Here is a 19,859-nt window from a genome sequence, read left to right as displayed (position 1 = left end):
TAAATAAATAAATAAATAAATTGTATACCTAATTCACTATAGTGTTTACTGCTCCCATAGTCGGCCTGGCACTCTAGCTGCCTGGCAGGTCTCGCTCCTACCCCCGGGTTCCGAAACAAACTGCTTGCTTTGCTTTCGTGGTTGCTCTTCACTTTGTTTCTTTTCCTCACATTCTCTTTATTTTCTTCTTTGCTGGTGTGGGTTTTCTTTCGAAACTGCAGGCTGCATTTTGCAATCTCCTTGATACTGCCTCAAACCCTGTTTTTATAGGGCCGCCTATTACCAACAGCAGTCTCACATTGCACAGGCAGGTGCTGGTGATTAACAATCTAAAGTATCCTGGGGCAATCACTCTAGTAATAATTAACTAATTTATTACATATATGTACAGAACTAAGAGTTGTGCCTCATGGAAAAGTGGTTAAATTACATCAGCAACATGTGCAAGAAGTGCATGGGTAGCGTTTGCTAAACTAAACTAGTATTGAGAATTGTAGTTTTCGTCTTTCTCGGCAGGCAATTATAGTCTACTGTATGTGAGGATTTGAAAGCGGGTGGAGTAACAAACACAATGATTAAACATTGCCAGTAGTAATGACACAGATATTATATTCAGTAAATGTAAAACACTCATCTATTCGATTTAATTAAAATGGATTATTTTGACTTCCTACTGTATGTCTGACTGTTTGTTTACAGTACGTTTATCTTGGCTGGTCTCTGTATACATGTGTTGCTTAATTTAATTTCTGTACAGTAAAATATACAACAATATATGTATTGAATAATTTATGCAAAATATTATTGTACATTATATATTGTGTGTGTGTGTGTGTTAATATAGATACATTAATATAGATACATATATAATATTTTCAACAAATTATTACTTTTTAAAATCCTACCAAGTGTGACATATTAGTTACAGAAAAATGTACATGAAAGTATTTCATAGTAAATTACCTGTTGATATTTTTGATATACAAATAAATGATTTTAGATTCCAGGTTTGTGCTATGATGTAATGAATCTAAGCTTCTACTATTTCTTGTTTTTACAGAGATGAATGATACCTTTAGTGAGTGCAATGCTGATACTGTTGGACAAATTGTGCATTACATCATGAAAAATGAAGGTATTTTTAAAGTTTTTTTCATAAGCCATTATGTGTTAATAGATCATTTGGAAATGTTTTGTTTTTTTTGTTTTTTTTTGTTTTAAGTCTATACTTAACTATTTGGCATCCCACAAACACTGACCTGTCTTGATAGTCCTCATTGGTGGGGTTCAAATTAAATCCTAGTCATTGTCCATTGGTAGTAAATGGATAGTGTTTGGAACACCGCAGCACTTGTGGGACAGCTGTTTATTAAAATATTACCCCATTTTTGAAAAGTGACAATTTTAGGTATATCCAGGGATACCTGGGATAGTAAGCAAGGGTCCTGAATGGGTCGTTCGTCATTGCTAAAAAAAAAAAAAACCAACAACAAAGTAAACAAAGATAACAGCTAGGAGTATCCCTGTGCTTGTTGGATGTCTTGATCATTAAAATCCTTTGCATATATGTTTTGAAGAGGGGACAATTATCTATTTAGAAGTAGTGGTTAGGGCTCTGGACTCTTGACTGGAGGGTCGTGGGTTCAGTCCCCAGTGGGGGACACTGCTGCTGTACCCTTGAGCAAGGTACTTTACCTAGATTGCTCCAGTAAAAACCCTACTGTATAAATGGGTAATTGTATGTAAAAAAAAAATAATGTGGTATCTTGTGTAACAATTGTAAGTCGCCCTGGATAAGGGCGTCTGCTAAGAAATAAATAATAATAATAATAATAATAATAATAATAATAATAATAATAATAATAATAATAATAATAGAATTAATAAATATACAGAGCATCAAAAGAAACATATCACTTATATTTGAGCATCAAAAGAAATGTATCCCTTATATTTGAGCATCAAAAGAAACTTATCACTTATCACTTATATTTGGATAAAATTCACTAGATATGATCGAAAAATGACAAACTCTGTTTTAGAGCAGGTGCAGTGACTTTTTATTGTGCTGATTAACAATTGACATCACAAAGATGCTGCAAAATGATCTGTCGATCTTGGGCAGGTGTTGTGACTCTTCGTCTCCCAGTTTGTGGCCTGTCATTGTGTCTGGTTATACCGTCTCGCCAGATTTGAAATTGCTGGCTGTGAGCACTCAAGACGGCGAGCCACAGTACGCTGCCCTAATCCAGCCTCCAACATGCCGATTGCACGAAGGCACTGCTCTCTTGACAGACGTGGCATATTGTGTTTTTTTTTTCTGTGATTTTCTTTATTGCTTTTATTCAAGCTTGCAATTCAATAGCTAAAATCACTCCATATCCAGTGTCCAATCAACTTTCTCACTAATTAGGTGATTTAAGTGCATATGCTTCAGTTATAGTCACTCAAGTGTGTCATTAGTTTTCGAAAATAAATGTGTTTATAATAGTGATAAGTTTCTTTTGATGCTCGGTATATTTAATAAGGAAGCAACGAAAAAAATGCAACCAGACCCGTAGTAAGGTGCCAGTGTTTGCGATCACGTCTGTCAATATGATTCTGAGTGTCAGGACTAGCAACAGTTCGAGTGGTTCAGAGCATTTCGAAGAAGTATCAGATCTGGCAGGGAAGATAGTTAAACATGTCTGGATATGCTATATTGGCAGTCTGAGAAGCATATTTATGAACTTGCAGTGACAAGTTAAATTGTGTTTAGTGTTCATACTGGGTCATAATAACAAAACCATATTTGAAGGGATGGAAAATGTTTGTTTTAACTGGTTATTTAAAACACATGCTAATCATTGAAAACATTTTGCTGCAAAATACCAACCCTTCAAAATCAAAGATATTTATATTGGCTATTTATAACAGAACTTCAGCCTCCCAGAGCCCGATCTGTAAGTGACTGTCACAAAGACGGCCGGAGTGGGTGGCGTCAGACCAGAAGCAGGAAATAAACAGACAGAGACTTGTGGTTTGGTGAAGCTGAGCGAATGCTTTCGCTCAGCATTTAATAAACAGAACAGAAAATAAAAGGTTGGAACAGACAAAACACAGGGCACGGCACTTGAGGCCAAAATAAATAGACGAACAAAACGGACTAGACAGACAAACAAACACGGTGAGCAGATAACACGTATATTTACTTATATTTACTTTTCTCCTTCTCTCTCTCCCGTTCTCCACTCACCGAACACCCAACCTCGAGTGAATGCTACGTGTCTCTATATATACTGTTGTGCTGGGATTCAATTACTAAGTAATTATTCACTTGAATCCCAGCACGTGAATTAATTCTGTGCAACCCCGTGCTCACATATTACATTTAACCAGCACGTGAAGTGATTTGTGCCCTCCTCGTGCCTAAATATAAATCTACCTTTTTAAATCACACGTGAAACACAGACCCGTTTATATCCCGTGTACCAATCTATACACCAACATTAACACACGCACGCAACATACAACACATAATATGCACACAGGGGCGGGGCACATTGCCACAGTGACCTTATAGCAAAATGCTGTAGCATACAGACTACACTTAACACTGTTCAGTCATTAGAATATATTTTAATGCTTTACAGATTCTGTGAGTTATGATGCACCTATTTAGCAAACATGTATTATTGTTATTGCAGTAAGCTATTAGTTAGTATTCATGACTTGTGAATAAGACAATAGTGTTAAATTTGATGACATTTTCCTTGTTACTCAAAATAGCAGACCATTGCAATTATATTATATACTGTACTTGTATTTATGTCTGTCTATTTTTATTTATTTCCCAGTATGTTACTTTGTACTAAAAGAGCTAAAAATGACACGATAAACAGTGTGTCCAATACTTTCTGACAGCTTTTTTAGAATAATAGTAGTTGTCTGTCACATAATAAATAATAATTGCATGCTTAGCAGACAGTCATACATCGTATCTCTCTATTGACACAGACAGGGAAATGAGGAAATACTGAACGTGGAAAACCATGTATATATTTTTTTTGTATTTGTATGATTGTTAACAATTATTTAGAACACCTTGGCCATTGTAATGGAAAGTTAATGGAACCTGGTACAGTAGAAAAGCAATTTTATTTTTCAGTATTCCTTATATATTGAAAATGTATGGTGGAGCAATGGCAATTGAACGCATTTAGTACATTTTTATTTTTCCATATTAAATGAACCAAAACAGAAACATAAATGACCACACAAGAGCCGTGGAACAAAGTATAAAAGCATAAACAGTAGTTTACCGTATGGGTTTCTTTCTTTCTGTAAAGCATTTGTTTTAATTTCCCTTCACAGCTAACTCGGAAGCTTTAAAGGCTATGTTACAGGATAGCAATACTGACCCTGACAGGTAAGTCGTGTTACTAAATAATATGCATGTACTGTAACGTTTAAGTGAAAGCAATACTTGTTTGCAAAAATTGTTGTCGGGGGTGGGGGGGGGGGATCTGCTATTTTCTAGTTTAACAGTCCCCAACATTGGAGGTAAAGTCATTCATTTAGTTACATTAAATTGAGTAAACCTGGAATTAGATACTAAACAGAAGACAAATGAACATCGGGCCAGTGTACATCAACAATGTGTTCCGTGGCATTGGGAGCCTCTAATAACCACAGTAATGTGGTGGAAATTACTTTTACAGTGTTGCTCAAAAGTGCTTCAAAATGACATTAGAAATGAAAAGTGGAACTTAGGGAGCAGCTGTGTCTAATTTGACATTTTTCATAAAATGTGAAGATGAAGTCTTTCTCCTGTGTGAGCAGTGGCCTGTAAATGTTACTAAGATCTGTTTACCCTCTAGGAAATCTTATTACTGGCTTAAAATGTAAGTCAATAGCCTCTGTATTGTAAAACACTTTTATAGGATATACAAATATCTGTCCAGAATGTGTAGAGATTCATTGAACATGTGATACATCAGCATTTTAAACATGCTTATCTTAAATTGTTGAGTAAAACTGGTAGAATATTAAATGTCAAAATAAATACTGCAAGGTTACCCTTGAGGAAACTAAAATGTGGTATTCAAGTTAGTAGTAGACCTTTTATTTAGGAAGAATCCAAGCTTTCATATTATTGTTTAGGCTTGTTATTGAGAATATTTAGGATTTATGTTTATTAATGCTTAAATATTCCACAAGGTGGCTTCCTTTCCGTTCTGTTATGAGAAAAGCTAGAACCTGTTTGTCTTTTTCTGTTTAATTACTAAAATGTTTAAACCTAACATTCTGCATACGTATTATTTTGTAATACAGCTTTTCCTATATAATATAATACAGTAATCCATCATGTATCCACCCGTCACATATCCGCCTTAACCATTTATCCGCCATGACCAAGCTCTTCAGCCATGTTCGTTTATTATTGAACAGAGATTTAGTGCAGAGATTGTAGATCCCACCAAAGTTTTCGTATACTATGCGCTACTGTGACAGGGTAGCCGTGTGGTGACATCAGGCCTGAAGGAGGAGCAAATACAAACAAACAAAGTAACTGCAGTGCAAAGCGCTGCGGCGCTGTTTTTATTAAAGACAACAATAAAATAAACCTGTAAGTGTGAGTGCCCATATAATCATCTGTTAACACTGAAGATGTTGCTGCAATAACTTGTGTAGATTTTGACATTCAGAGATTTGGTAGAAAGTTGGATACAACCGCAGTCCACAACCATGCAGTTGTCAAATCAAATTTACCATCCAAAACACAGTGATCATGATAACGGAACTTGGCTCTAAGTTAAAGAATTGAAAAAAAACATAATTTGAAAAAACATACATTTTGTCCTGCCAGCAAAACTACATAGAGCAGTTAAGGTAACATTCCAGTGTAAGGCTCATAGCATCTGGGGGCAGTTTAGAGCTAAATTTTGTGTGCCGCATTAGCGAAGGCAGGATACATTTTCACAAAAATTCACAATGCTGTCCAAATGCTTGGTGTTTAAACAAAAATCCAAGGCAGTAGAGGGTGTGTCATTTTAACATGGTATAAAAACACATTCATTCAGGTGTTGTAGAAATTGCATTAGGTAGCCCAGGTCATTTTTAAAGGCAACTTCAAAGTTGCTTTTATACAGTGTGCTTGAAGATTCACATTTGAAAAACACAAACACAACATATAAATCAAATATAAAATGTGCATCATGTCTAAGGCCATGTGTAAATCGCGATTTCACGGGCTACGTGAAAATTGTGAAATTAGCCCAATACCGCGATTTTTACAATATTCTAAGCAATAAAAATTAATTATTTCATAATTTTATTATTTGTGTTTCATACAAAAAAATCACATTAACAAAACTGGACAGCTCTGCTGTGTGCCTGTGTGTACTATTCGCCATGCACACAGTGCTGTGCAGTGATTATGTCATGTGACTATATGCAATCTAGGCAGGCAATTATAATATTGTAAACAAGAAAAGATCACGTAAAGCAGTATCCAGCAGGAGTTTTACACAGCGATGGAGGTAAGCTCTTCTGTACGTCCTGCAACGTTACTGTAGATCACTACCGAGAATTGGCTGTTGACAGGCATTTAGATTCAAGTGTTCACCGAAAGAGAACGGCAGAAATCCAGAGCAGTACTGCGACTGCTTTACTTGCAAAGAAACAAAAAACGGTGACTTCCATATTCCAAAAGACCACTGAAAATCATGAACTACAAAACACATTCAATTTTGACCTAATAGAGGAGTTTGTTTGCACAGATATCCCTCTTGAAAAATTTGACAACCAAAAGTTACGTAAATTCTTCAGACTGAGTGTAGCAAACGGTGGGACGATTCCTTCATCAGCCCAGCTGAGACGTGAATACTTACCTAACGTTGCCGAGTATCACAAGCAGGAGATTATGGAATTGGTAAAACAGTCTGGTTGCTTGTCAGTGGTCACACTGATGAGTCGACTGATGCACAAGATCAGTATGGGTTACACATTGTATTTGTTTTGCAAGACCTAAATGGTGAACATGCACCTGACATACTAGAACTGAAAGCTGTCCTTGCACATACACTTTACCTGCAGGATGTTAATTACAACACCGTTTCACAAGCTATTGTAAAGTGCTTGAATAACTTTTACGTTGATTTTGATGATGTCAGTGTATTTATCTCTATATTTGATGTTTAAAAAAAAATAAAAAAATCTGTACACATATTTTATAAAATAGTTCCGTACACATTCTGAGAAATACTATACTTTACCCGTGACGCTGCCGTGAATTTTAAAGAAAAGTTCTGTGATTTTCACAGGGCCTTAATCATGTCATACCAAAGTACACCAAGCACAGCTGTAGACTCTACAAGTATGAACAACACAACACTTTTAAGAAAATACATTAAGATTTTTGTACAGTAACCAAATACAGAGTAAAACATGTCTAACCCTGCCCTTTACATGCCTTTTGGCATTCCATATCTACATAAGCTTTGGCTCCCAACCAAGTCCCTATTGAAAATAATGGTGTGATATCTTCTGCAATCTGAAACCTGCAGATTATTGAATCCGGCATGATTTGTAATCTTGTCTGTCTAAAACAAATTTAAATGTGAGTGTGCAGTCAAATGGTAACATGATTTTTCTTTTCTAAATTTATAACGTGCATTGCGTAAATACCCACATGTCCAGTTGGTGTGGTACATTTGCAGTAAAATACTTATTTACTTACTGGAGAGAAATTAAAATGAATACAATCCTTGAATTACAAGGTGTACGTGGATAGTACTCCTACTGTACATATGTACTGCAATGGAGTATTATTAAAGTGTTAAAATAGTTTGTCAATACAGATTTTTGTGATACAGTATGAGATATGACAGTAGCTAACTCTAAACCAGCACACTATCTGGCACACTTTCCTTGCCCCATGCGATGCCGCGTTAGAAAAGCTTTTCTATACACTATTACTGTACTGTAGATGATGCTACAAATTCTGTAAGTTTTGCAAACATGTTTTTATTAAACTCATATTTTTGACCTCCCTTGTTTATCGTTTTTTATGTTCTTGGGAATACTCATTTATTATTCTAAAATGTAAAAGCAATTTAGCATATAGCCTACCCACAACAACAATAAAGTAGATGCTTTGATATAAATGCTGTATGCAAATATCTAGACAAGATGCTTCACTTAATACATGTGTTCTTCCTTCCTGGGCTCTCCTATGTGAACTTCAGTTCACTCCAAAAAGGTCAAACATCCTGTGTTATATCTCTGCTCTCATTTTGCATCGCCTTAAATTTCAGGAATCGTTTGATTTGATGCTGTGTCAGAGAAACCGTGAACCGGAAAGCTGCACAATTTTCACAGCTACTCTGAAACCTGATCCATCTTAGCTTTAGATTTAATCTACCCTCTGGTGTGATAAGTCCTTATTTTTCATAGACTGGTGTCAGCACACACATTCATAGCTGATGCGGCTTAACTGGTGGACTTCAAGACCACAACTGGTGATGTAAGATAATTTCATAAGGACTGCCTGTTGTGTACTTCCATCCAATATAAAGGTCTTCAATGTGCAGTTTTGAAAGAAACAGCAAACATGCATTTTCATTTTAAAACATGACACTTGATACTACACTAGTGAACTTCTTAGGTTATTTTATCTCGGCAGTGTCTTCAGACAAAGCATCTTATTTAATTTAGTGGAATTATTTTCTGTAACTACAATTACATAAACCACTGTCACCACATACTTTTAATTTGATCAACAAAAATATTTAACTATGTGATGGTGTTAAGATACAAGGGGGTGGGGGGTCTGGGATTTCAAAGTCTCTAGTGTTTGTGTAACACATACAGCTTAATACTGTGAGATTTACTCCTGGGTCAGACCCACTTCAACTCTGTATGTAGTTTGACTGTTTTTAATGTTATCAAATTGACTTTAATAATCATTGCAGTGTTTGTTATGTTTGATGGACTTGGCTGAATTAACAGTTTAATTTATACTATTGGTAAACTCACTTGTGGCTCTTCAGTCTGCTCCCTCCAATCCAGGACCTTGATCTGACCAGGTCCTTAATTAACTGTTTAGTTGAATCCAGGTGTTCAGTTAAGCAAATATCTGGTCCTTGGGGACCATGGTTTCCATCTCCTAGGCATTCCAAAAAGCATCCCAATTTGGAAAACTTAAACTCTTGACCTGACAGTATTTGGAGGCCTGTAAAAATATCAATATACTCAAAATAAACACACAGTGTACAAATTCTTAAGTAAAAAAAATAATTCTTTCATTTTCTGAGAATATGTTACTGTCTTGTTTTTCAACAGTCCTACAACTCCATACAGTCCAGGTATCCAAAGTATTCCAGTTACCCCAGACACAGCGTTGACACCTAGACCAGGTTCCACCCCTTCTAAGCACACCTGTCAAAGCAACCACCTGCACACAATCAGTGGGGTGGCTGAGATGAACGTCTGCTCTCGCTGTAACCACAAGAAATGGCCTTTGATGCGGCAAGGCAGCAAGTCAAGAGAATTAAAGAGAAATCGCCATGGAGAGGTCACTGTGCTCTCTGTCGGGAGGTAAGAGTTTCATTTTCACTTTGAGTCCTTCAGTGGCTCAGCAGCAACCTGCCATCTGTTCACCTACAGAAAGGAGCGAAGGGAAAGGACAGAAATGGTAAGTTACAATCGATCTGATTTTATTAAGCATCCCTGTACAAAGGAGCTTGTCAACCCACCACTACGACCACCACAGCCACTACTGCTAATCTCTTATTAAGTATTAAAACTGGCAACTACTTATTGTCAGTGTTTTGACTCTGCAGTCACTAACAGATCCTTTACTTTGACCTGTGACCTTATATAGCTGACATTTTGGGGTCAAGTCACTCTTTGGTTTTTGAATGATAGATTTTAGTAAAGAGGCAACAGCCACAGTGTAACTTGCTCATACCTCCAGAAACCATTTGAGGTAGTGACTTCATATTTGCAGGGTTGTATAAACCCTTCATGCTAAATGTGTTGCTGATCATGAATATGAACTCTGATCTGATATGTCTAACATATTGAGGTAATGTGACTTTTAAACTTACTGCTACTCAGAGACGGTACACTTTGAGTTATGTCTATCTTTTGTACACAGCTGTATTCTTTTGATCTTCTTACTTAACCCATTAAGTGCCATTGTTCTCATTTGAGGACAGGCTTCTTCAGTTTTTAGAGCATTTGTAAGTGGCATCTACCTGTTATTTAACTGTTCTCTTTAACTATATTGTTATGATAACTTACTCTCATTTTGTTAACCGCACAAGTTAAGTCTAAATCTAATATGCGTCAAATTACACAGAGCTTCTGTTCTGATTTTTTTTCAAAGCAAAATTAATTTTGGTACTTAATGGGTTAAGTTCCATTACCAGTGTTCCGTAAAACTTTTGCTGCTGCATTGCTGGCCATATCGATACAGACCACATGAAATAGGGTGACTAACACAATTTAACATACTAAGGACACATGTTTGAAATTTAGCTGAGATACCAGTATTCCAGAGGCGTCCAGGGTTAACAGTAAGTAATGTGTAATGCAGTGTTGAGACAACAAATCAAAAAGGAAGTCATAACAAAAGTATACAACAAGAATGCCTTATGTTAATATTAGGGAAAATAAACCCCTCTAAAAAGTCATGCACAAGGCTAGTTTTGTAGGCCCTGATTAGCACTACCTAATGTCGCTTTAGGTAAGGTAATTCAGGATTGAATTGCCATATTCTAAGCTTCTAAGCTTTCTATCTTTAGTTTGGAAAGATTGTGGATTACAACTAATAGTGCATTTATTTCTGTAGGAAATACCACCTTTTTATAAGTAAAATTTCAAGCACCATCTGGCTGCATTGAATGACAACAGGAAATAGGAACTACCATGTTTTGATTGTATTGTCTTTTTTTTAATGCTGTAACTACTCCAGTACAAGTGTATATATTGTATAGTAAAATGCTAACTGGTATATACTGTATACGGTTAACTGATAATATTGATGGAGTTTAGTTTGTGGATCTAAATGCAGTAGCAGCAAGAATATTAAACCTCTTTCAGCCATTCAGGTAACACATACATTATTTAAGTAGTCAGCATATTATATGTTACCAATAAATCCTAAACATGATTTATCAATTCAGACCAAAATATTGTTGAATAGGTTCATGCAGACATATATTGGATTAAAAGAACAATTTGTTGTTATTTTTGAGGAATTTATATAAAACTACATTTAGCTTATAAGTTAATTGACCCTGCATAGTTGACCCTGTCTGTAATGGTCAATAGTGTCTTTTCATTAGCACGTTTAAGCATATTAACTGTACGTATTTAATATTAAGTTTAAGTTAATATGAATCCTATTTTTAATATTGTTTAGATTGTCTGAGAGTGGCTTTGTGGTTTTACAATATGGACTACTGTGTTTTAAATTATGTTCTTCATCCTAAATAGCAAGTATATGTTTTGCATTTTTCAGGTTCCGAGTAACAAAGACAGAGAACAGATCCAATCCAAAGGAACAAAAGAGTCTGATTTCCGATCCACAGGATGAAAAATTAGGTTCAAATGGGGAAGTCCCTGCTACCCCTACGCAAGAGGAATCAAAGAGCAGAACCGTCTCAGAGTCACAGGTAAGGAGGGACTCGATGCTGCTACTGAGCAGGAACAAGGTGTTTTAACATGTTCTTATCAGCATAAAAACCCAATTCCTTGTCATTTTTTGTGGATTTTTCAGTCTTCCACACTTTATTTTCACTAATTCAATTTCATAAGGGACTTCCGAGAAAATTCATAAGCTAACGAGAGAGAAGTTGTTTTAAGGCATTGGTCATTACCTCTTTAAAGAGCAGGCTTTGCATGCATTCGTGTTTTGTCCAATGGAAACGGTACACAATTGCTGACAATATACTTAAGAAATGAGTTTCCATTGGATAATAATGCTGGAAGCAAAACAAATGCCAGTACCCTCATTTAGTTGGTTGCAGTCTCCACTCGCGCCTTGCTGCACAAAGGTGACAGTAGAGGCTAGCACATCTTAATTGGCACTCGATTGGTCAGTGGCAACAACTTTAGTCCTCAGTTCTATACCAAGTCGAGCACTACCTAGTACAGTACTATCTGCAGATCATCTCCAGCTCTGTACTCTCTTAGTAACAAGTGCATCGAAAAAATACAGGAAACAAAAAAGTTTCTGGATCAGCTGATCCTCAACTTTAGTACAGACCTCTGGGTTAAACTGACCTTTTCATCTTCGTGTATCAGAAAATGCCAGTGAGTGGGGTAGGGGATAGAAAACTAACAGGAGTGCTGAATCCTTGTACTGCATATTTCAACTAAAGTTTGTGTTTTCTTAGATTTGTCTTTCATTTTCTAACCCCCCAAATCATATTTATGAATGATTTAAGTTTTAAAAGAAAATATATTTTATAAGATATTAAATGATCCTTTCAGGATATAAGAGAGTGAAATATATAGCAAGGTGTTGCTTACATTTCTGTCACACATGCAAAGATATTCAGTACCTGTAGTCGAAAAGAAAATTAAAGAATAGTTCCCATGAAATGGGAACCATCCTGCGCAGTGCTGGACTAACAGCAGCACAGGACCAAGATGCTTGGGTTGTGGTTGCTTGCAATCTCTCCCACAGTATCTTGATGCCGTTTTAGTGACGGCTTTAGCATCACCATTACAAAGGCAGTTACAGTCAGCACTCACACTGACTTCAGTGACGGTTAAACGTGTGTGACGCATATCTGCTTATTTTATTTTGGCCCATTCCAACCCTTGTATCTTTTGTGTGTTCCTTCAAAAACGGACAATATAAAAAATACATATCTGAAAGGACTTTGTTTTTTTAAAAGAAGTAGGCTTCCATTTAGATGCACTACATGATATAAACCCTGCGCTATCTTTTGTTTGACCTTGTCCACATACATTTTTAATATCACCAAAACAATCAGACTTGATAAAAGGATCTTGCGACGTATCAAACAGCGGACTCCTCCCTAATATTTGGGAACGTGTTACAGAGGAGTACGCGGAAAGGACAAAAAAAATGTTTTTGGTGTTTCAACTTCAGACGAGAGCCTGACCCGAAAAATGTAATTTTTTTGACCCGAACCGCAAACCGTGAAAAAGTTAACATTCCAACCCAAACCCTACCTGCTTTTGCGGGTCACCCACGGGTACCCAACCCAATGCAGGACTCTACCGTGCTGACCTGGTCCTAAGTCACCAAATCGGTTCCGACCCGGTACAGTACCATATCGACCCGGTGCTAAAGTCACCGAACCGACCCTGGTTTCTACCTGATCCTACACAGCCTGCTATCAACCGGTGCTCATGCCCCCAGTCCGGTACCAAACTGGTCTTGTTTGGGTCTTGACCCGCCTGGTTGCTACCTATAAGCATATTGAAGCAGCACCTGTACATCTGTTACTGTATACTGCATTGCTTGCTTCTTGCATCATGTCTGGGTTTTATCCCTGAGAGACATGCAAAGCCAGTCTGCCTGTTGAGGACACGCACGGCAGATGCTCTTCCTGCCTGGGGCCAGAGCACACCAAGGAGGCAGTCGTAAACCTCAGTTTCAGCAAGTTTTCTGCACACTGAATAAAAAAAAAAATAATAACTGAAGAAACATCTCTCCCACAGCTATACAAAGAGCTCTGCATCCCTCACTCCTGCACAGCGCTCTTCTCCATCACCCTCTATTAGAGAGGTGGCTGCGTCCTCACCCCATGGCTCTGTGCCAAGTTAGACCGGATGACGCACTCGGGGAAAGTGCGTTCCAAACAATCAGTGGACTCAGAGCAGATGGAAAAGCTCTGGGCATCTTTCCCACCAAAGAACTGTTCTTGCAGAATTACGGCGGAAACGTTCAGCACCGCCTGCCCCGCCTGTCCCCTTGGGCCCCCCGGGGGGCTACGAGTGCAGATTGGCCACAGAAGGACATACTGTCCATAGCAGCCTCTGAGGAGATGGGCAAACAGAAGCTGGCAGCCAGGACAAAGGTCACGCTCCATACCAATCCTGCTTTTTTGCCGAAGACGGTCTCGGCATTCCATGTCAACGAGTGTGGAACTGGAGGTGTTCCATCCACCTCCTTTCCAGTCTGACAGGGAGCCACGGCTCTGCCCAGTTCAGGCTTTGGCGTAATATGTTGACAGGATGAAGTTAGAGGCAGTCCAAACTATTTTTTGTCTGCTGTGGGGACGAATCCCATGGTCAAGCCCTGTCTAAGCAGCTGCTGTCCAAGTGGATAGCAGACACAGTCAGGATTGCCTATGAGGTGGCCAACTTGCCCCTTCCAGAAAAGCTCACTGCCCATTCCACCAGGGACATGGCAACTTCATGGGCTGTATTCCAGGCTGCATTTGTCAAGGACATTTGCAATGCAGCAATGTGGGCCTTATTTTTTAGCCCTAGCTACTTGTTTAGAATTGAAATGTGATTTTTCTTTTTTTTTTTTTTTCTTTAATTTACATGTTCTGAATAATATTTAACTTAATATTTAAAAAATAACCGCTTTGTTTAATAGGTTGAAAATTCACATGAAATGGTTCTATTTGTATGAGTAACAAGTCAGTATAGCTCTTAGTCTAAAGAATCACTGGAATAACTTAATACCTATTTTACAATCCTCTAGGGGGCAGATGTTCGTTGAACATCTTAAAACGTACCTGCAGTCTATCTGGAAGCGTTCGACTTCTTGCAATTGAAACTGTCCTGCAGACTTTCATTAGTACTGTCCTCCATATGAACCACAGGATCATCCCCATTTAGTATGCTGCTTTTTAGTGTGTTGCAGTAGACCAAATTTGCATTACCAAGTAATGTCGGGGCAAGAATAGGTCTTGCTGCTGGATAGGTTATGCCAGCATGTCCCTTTCATTCATCTAAATCTTTGTTTCATATACAAACAATATTGAGAACAAAAAAATTAACCTGCACTGTATATTTATTGTAATACTACTTTATAACACCAGATGGCATTGTTCAATACATTTTTACAATACTTCGTTTACACAAACAGATGTTTTAAACCCAAATATGCAAAATAACTTTTTTTCAGTGACCTATTTCAATCTGCCAAGTTAAAAAAAGGATTCTGTGTTATTTTTTCTTTTCTTTAAACAATGTTAAATACTGTAAAACTTGCTACATATGTAGAACAACTGATATAAACTAGATGCTGGACTACACAACTGGACTACATTTTTACATGCATCTGCAATGGAATTTGAAGTAGAGTTCCTAAACAACAAATATTGTCACATAGAGAGAATGACTGCAGTATTAAGTTAGCTTTGTTTTATGAATTATAACAAGGTGCACGCCATAGGTCATTTTATGCTGTGCCTTAATTGAGTTTCTACCAGAAACTGATCTCAAGAAGTATGTTAATCTAGTTTACATTTGATGAAAAAATTAATTCCTTGAAAGAAGTGTAAAACCGAACTGTAAACTGTATAAATGCCACTTGAATTTGATACCTATATAATATCAACAGTTATGCAACATCTGTCAAATACTTTGGATTCAAGAAATGTATTCAGTCTGTAACGAATAGGATCTTTGTATTGATGTGCAGTGTAGTTAAATCCAGTTCTACCCTAACTTGTGTACTTTCTTTGAATTGTAGGAACAAAGTCATACTGACCTGTGATGCAGTTTTTAAGGTATGTTTCTGATATGGTTAAAGTGCTATTGATAACTTAATAAATATATACAGAATGGGCTGCCTTACTTTTACCCAATGCACTGGGATCAGTGTGTCACAGTGTAAATGCTTCACAGAGAAAAATATTTATTAGTTAAGTCATTTTAGTAGTGTAACAATATCACTGCTATTGTATTACCACATTGAAACATGCTTTTAATGCAAATAGAGCCGAGTTGCCTTGAGAGTTTGCATATCCAGTTGTGGTTTCATGGAACATTTTAACAATATTTATTTTTGTGCAGGGTTTGTATCATAATTAACACGGTGGAAAAAAACCCCACCCTGCTCAGAAACGAAACCAAGCACAACATTACTCTAACCTGACTTGAAGAATTCTTCTGTTATTGCATTTAAACTGTAAAACATTTTTTTTGCTTATGGATGTAGGAATCTAGTAATTGTGTTTTTTGTCAAATTTTTTTTTTTTGTCTACTCTAAAAGCTAAAAGCAATACTTCAAATTATATAATAGCTTTAAACCTGTGCTTTACACAGTGGAACCAAAGAATTGAGAGCACGTTTTAGTCCCCAATCCTGCAACAGTGATGCTCCCTTTGCTCCAAAGATGTTAGAGAAAGAAATAACACGTAATATTTGCTTAGAAATGTTTCCCGTCAACTAAAACAGGATGTATTAATATATATATTTTTTTTCTTTCAGTTCCTGGTGGTGGTGTTGCTGTGTCATTATTTGTCACTCCACGCAAACATTGTAAAGCATATATACTTATTTTCCACACCTGTTGTAACAAGAAAGCAAATGACGTCAGTTGTTCACGGGTGCCACAACAGATATTTTTTACTGTCAATGTTATTATTCTTTTGCCTCCTTTGTGTCTGTCAAAATACTTGTATTGCTAGTTTGCCTTTTTTCTGTGTCTTCTCTTCAAGTATCCCAGCCCTCCCCTACCTGTTGTAAATCATTTTGGTTTTAACAAATTCATCAATTTAATGCTGTAATGTATGCAAATCTATAGGTAAAATCATGGTCCCTTGCCAGTCACAGCCTGCTTTCCAAATGACTTTCCAGAATGTAGCTCGCTTTACTTGCTTTGGTCCTTTCACTAGTTTTTCAGGCAACAACTAAAACAGGTAAAGCAATTAAATTAAGGGTGGTATTCAGAGTGTAATCTGAGGCAAAAACCTCATGTCTGGAATGTAAAGTACTCGTGGAACATGAACAAAACTGGAAAACCGCACCAGAAACCTTTGCAAATATTATTTACTGTCCATTTTGCCTTTTGAGTAAAATGAAATACACTTGTTTTTATTTCTTTTCTTTATTTGGTACCAGCTTCATATTGCATAAAATGTGTTTAACTGCACACGTTTACAGTAACTCAACAAAGACACCTACTTTAACACACATTTTGTAAGTGCAACTGTGTAAAGGACAAGGAGAAATCTGTTGTCCACATTATGTGCATTTCTACTGTCAGCAATAAGTATTTTTTATAATTTTGTAATAAATAAAACTTTTTACTTCAGGCACTATCTTTCCTTACCAAAATGTTTTATATGATATAGCTATTATAAATGTTTACTTTTGTTATATCCATTTGTATGTGGAAAGTTATATTTATATATCTGTATCCTAGATATAAATAGTGAGCAATATATTTATATAGGTAAACTACATATTGGATAAGGAAGAATATATTTGAAAACAAAGGCACTGTTCCACAGGTTGTGTAGTCAGTGTTAATGTTAATATTGTTTAGCTTGCCCAACATGTTTGGTTTTTTTCTGTATAAACTGTAACATGCATTTTTATTCCCCCCAGACATTAAAAGAAATAAAAAAGAAGAACGTGTTTGATTCAATTTAATGACACATAGATAGGGAGTCATTTTTTGAGGGTTGTGGATTTGTTAATCATATAAACCTGGGGTAGCACATGTGGCTCTTTCAGTCCATTCAATTGAACAAAGCCTTGTTAGAAACAGGGATTTTTTATATTTTTGTATAACTGAACCTAGTAATTAAAGACCTGGATTACAATGGACAGATTTTTGTCAGTTTTATTGAAACGTATCGGCTCAATCTTACTGTACCCTTGACTTTAAACTGTGACTTAAGATGGCTACCATAATGGGGTCATGGCACTATTTGGTTTCAGGATGACCTAATAGTTAGAGAATCACAGAATACAGTAGTATGTCTCAAAGTTCCATTACCAGTGTTGTCCACTAAAAGTGACCCATTTAACTGTCATATTATTATTATTATTATTATTATTATTATTATTATTATTATTATAGCTCAGCCTATATCAATGATACAGAACACACACTTTGACCTAGTGTCTTTACAGTGTGTACACTTTCTTTTTCTATTATTATTATTATTTATTTCTTAGCCGACACCCTTAGCCAGGGCGACTTACAATTGTTAAAAGATATCGCATTATTTTTACATACAATTATCCATTTATACAGTTGGGTTTTTACTGGAGCAATCTAGGTAAAGTACCTTGCTCAACTTATTCTTTCATTCAAGTTCTATTAATGGTGTCTAGTAAAAAATGAACTATCTCATGTGTTGAGTTTCCAAGTGTTGGTTGCCCCAGTCAATTAATTATAATTAATTATAATTATTTGTCAGGGACAGTGGGCCATGTATTATTTTGTTTCCATGTTTTCATGAAGCAGTTAAGCTTTCCCGTGTGCTCCTGTAGCTTCGCCTCTGTTCAGATCTTTAAAAAAGACCCCATTGTTAATTGATTTGTGGCAGTACTGCAGCTGAAGTTCATCGTGTGTGCTGCAGTAGAGAAGCAGCTGGTTTCTGCCAGTAATGTCCAATTCTTTCAATTTAAAGTACTTAAATATTTATAAATTTTGCAATTTTTAACTACATGTTGCAAATTATTATAGGATGGTAATTTCAACTGCAGTATAAGCAGTGTCTGCTACTGATTATACGAAAGTATATTTTTATTTATTTTATATTTTTTGCATTAAAACATGCCATGTACGGTAGTTTTCTGAACATCTACCAGCAGAATATTGCAAAACAGTAAACACAGAAAAGCACTTGTCAGAAAACTAGTTATAAATTATGAAACCAAATGTTAAACACCCTAAATCTTAGAGGTGTTTTGACCATCCCTTGTTAAATAAAGTAGGGCAATTCTAACCATGGTTAGTATTTAGTATAAAGACCTTGTGTTAGTTTGCTCACACAAGTCAAAATGCTCGGTTTTAAATATAAGTGCAACAAAAAAGCATGACTTCTCTCTGTATCTTTATCCACTGCATTAACTGTTCAGTGAAAATGAACTGGGATAAAATTGCTATACAACTAGATCAGACAGTACATTCCAACAATAAATAGAGCAGTAGCTGTCATGTGTGAGTTTACTTCACTATGAAGGGCTTGGCGGAAGGAAAACTGTAAAGTACAGCATTGCAGCAAAGGTCGCTCTCTGCAGATGTTTGCTCATATTGATGACTTTTTAAAGCATACATTTATCAATAACATTAATGCTACAGGTACACAGTAAATGGACTTTAAACCTTTTGTTTATCCTGGATTCCTGGATACAGGTGTAGTTGTTACAGCTATGGCTGATTCCTGATTTGGTAGTTCCACTTAATTAAAAGATGCATCCTGGCTAGTGTAACCACATAAGGAACCATTTTTTTTTTTTTTTTAATGTGTGTAAATATTGAGAAAAGGGAGACTAATCCGAGAAAGGAAAAGTAGTCTCTTGCTTCACATGACTAACTTAATCCACTTAATGTGGAACTTTGTCACAGCAAGGGTCTGCCGTTGTATGCTGCAAACAGTCCTAAAATGAGTGTAGTTGATGATCCCAATCAGCTAATCAAGTTTTGGTACGCTGCAAGTGGTATCATCAGTGGTAATGTTAGTCTGAGCAAGCAAACTAATTATACAAAATACCTCTGCTGTGGACTAAATTAGGTACACTGAGGTGTCTGTAAAGTCACCTGGCTGCTGCTGTGAACAAACACTGTCCAAATGAGACCATATGAGTCCAAATGAAACCCTGTCTGCTTTGGCTAGTACCCACTTGTAGTCTTATTGGAGTCTAGTGCGTCCTTCATTGCTCAGCTTTCAATGGAAGTAGAACTTTTTTACTCC

The 19,859-nt window shown here is 36.6% G+C and overlaps 1 protein-coding gene across 2 annotated transcripts in view; it reads left to right on the top strand.

The window, feature by feature from the left end:
* LOC117421396 (RELT-like protein 1) overlaps positions 1–17,564 on the top strand; it is a 40,474-nt gene extending 22,910 nt beyond the window's left edge. For both annotated transcript variants that reach the window (XM_034035767.3, XM_059032577.1), the window contains exons 3-8: positions 1,061–1,135; positions 4,354–4,408; positions 9,325–9,579; positions 11,510–11,663; positions 15,677–15,713; positions 16,417–17,564. In XM_034035767.3, the coding sequence (XP_033891658.3) occupies positions 1,061–1,135; positions 4,354–4,408; positions 9,325–9,579; positions 11,510–11,663; positions 15,677–15,700 (563 nt within the window). In that variant the 3' untranslated portion in view covers positions 15,701–15,713; positions 16,417–17,564. The remainder of the gene's footprint in view (positions 1–1,060; positions 1,136–4,353; positions 4,409–9,324; positions 9,580–11,509; positions 11,664–15,676; positions 15,714–16,416) is intronic.
* The last annotated feature ends 2,295 nt before the right edge of the window (positions 17,565–19,859 follow it).

This window comes from Acipenser ruthenus, chromosome 1, assembly GCF_902713425.1.
Source record: "Acipenser ruthenus chromosome 1, fAciRut3.2 maternal haplotype, whole genome shotgun sequence".
In the NCBI taxonomy this organism is placed as follows: domain Eukaryota; kingdom Metazoa; phylum Chordata; class Actinopteri; order Acipenseriformes; family Acipenseridae; genus Acipenser; species Acipenser ruthenus.
This window is presented reverse-complemented; position numbering and strand designations above follow the sequence as displayed.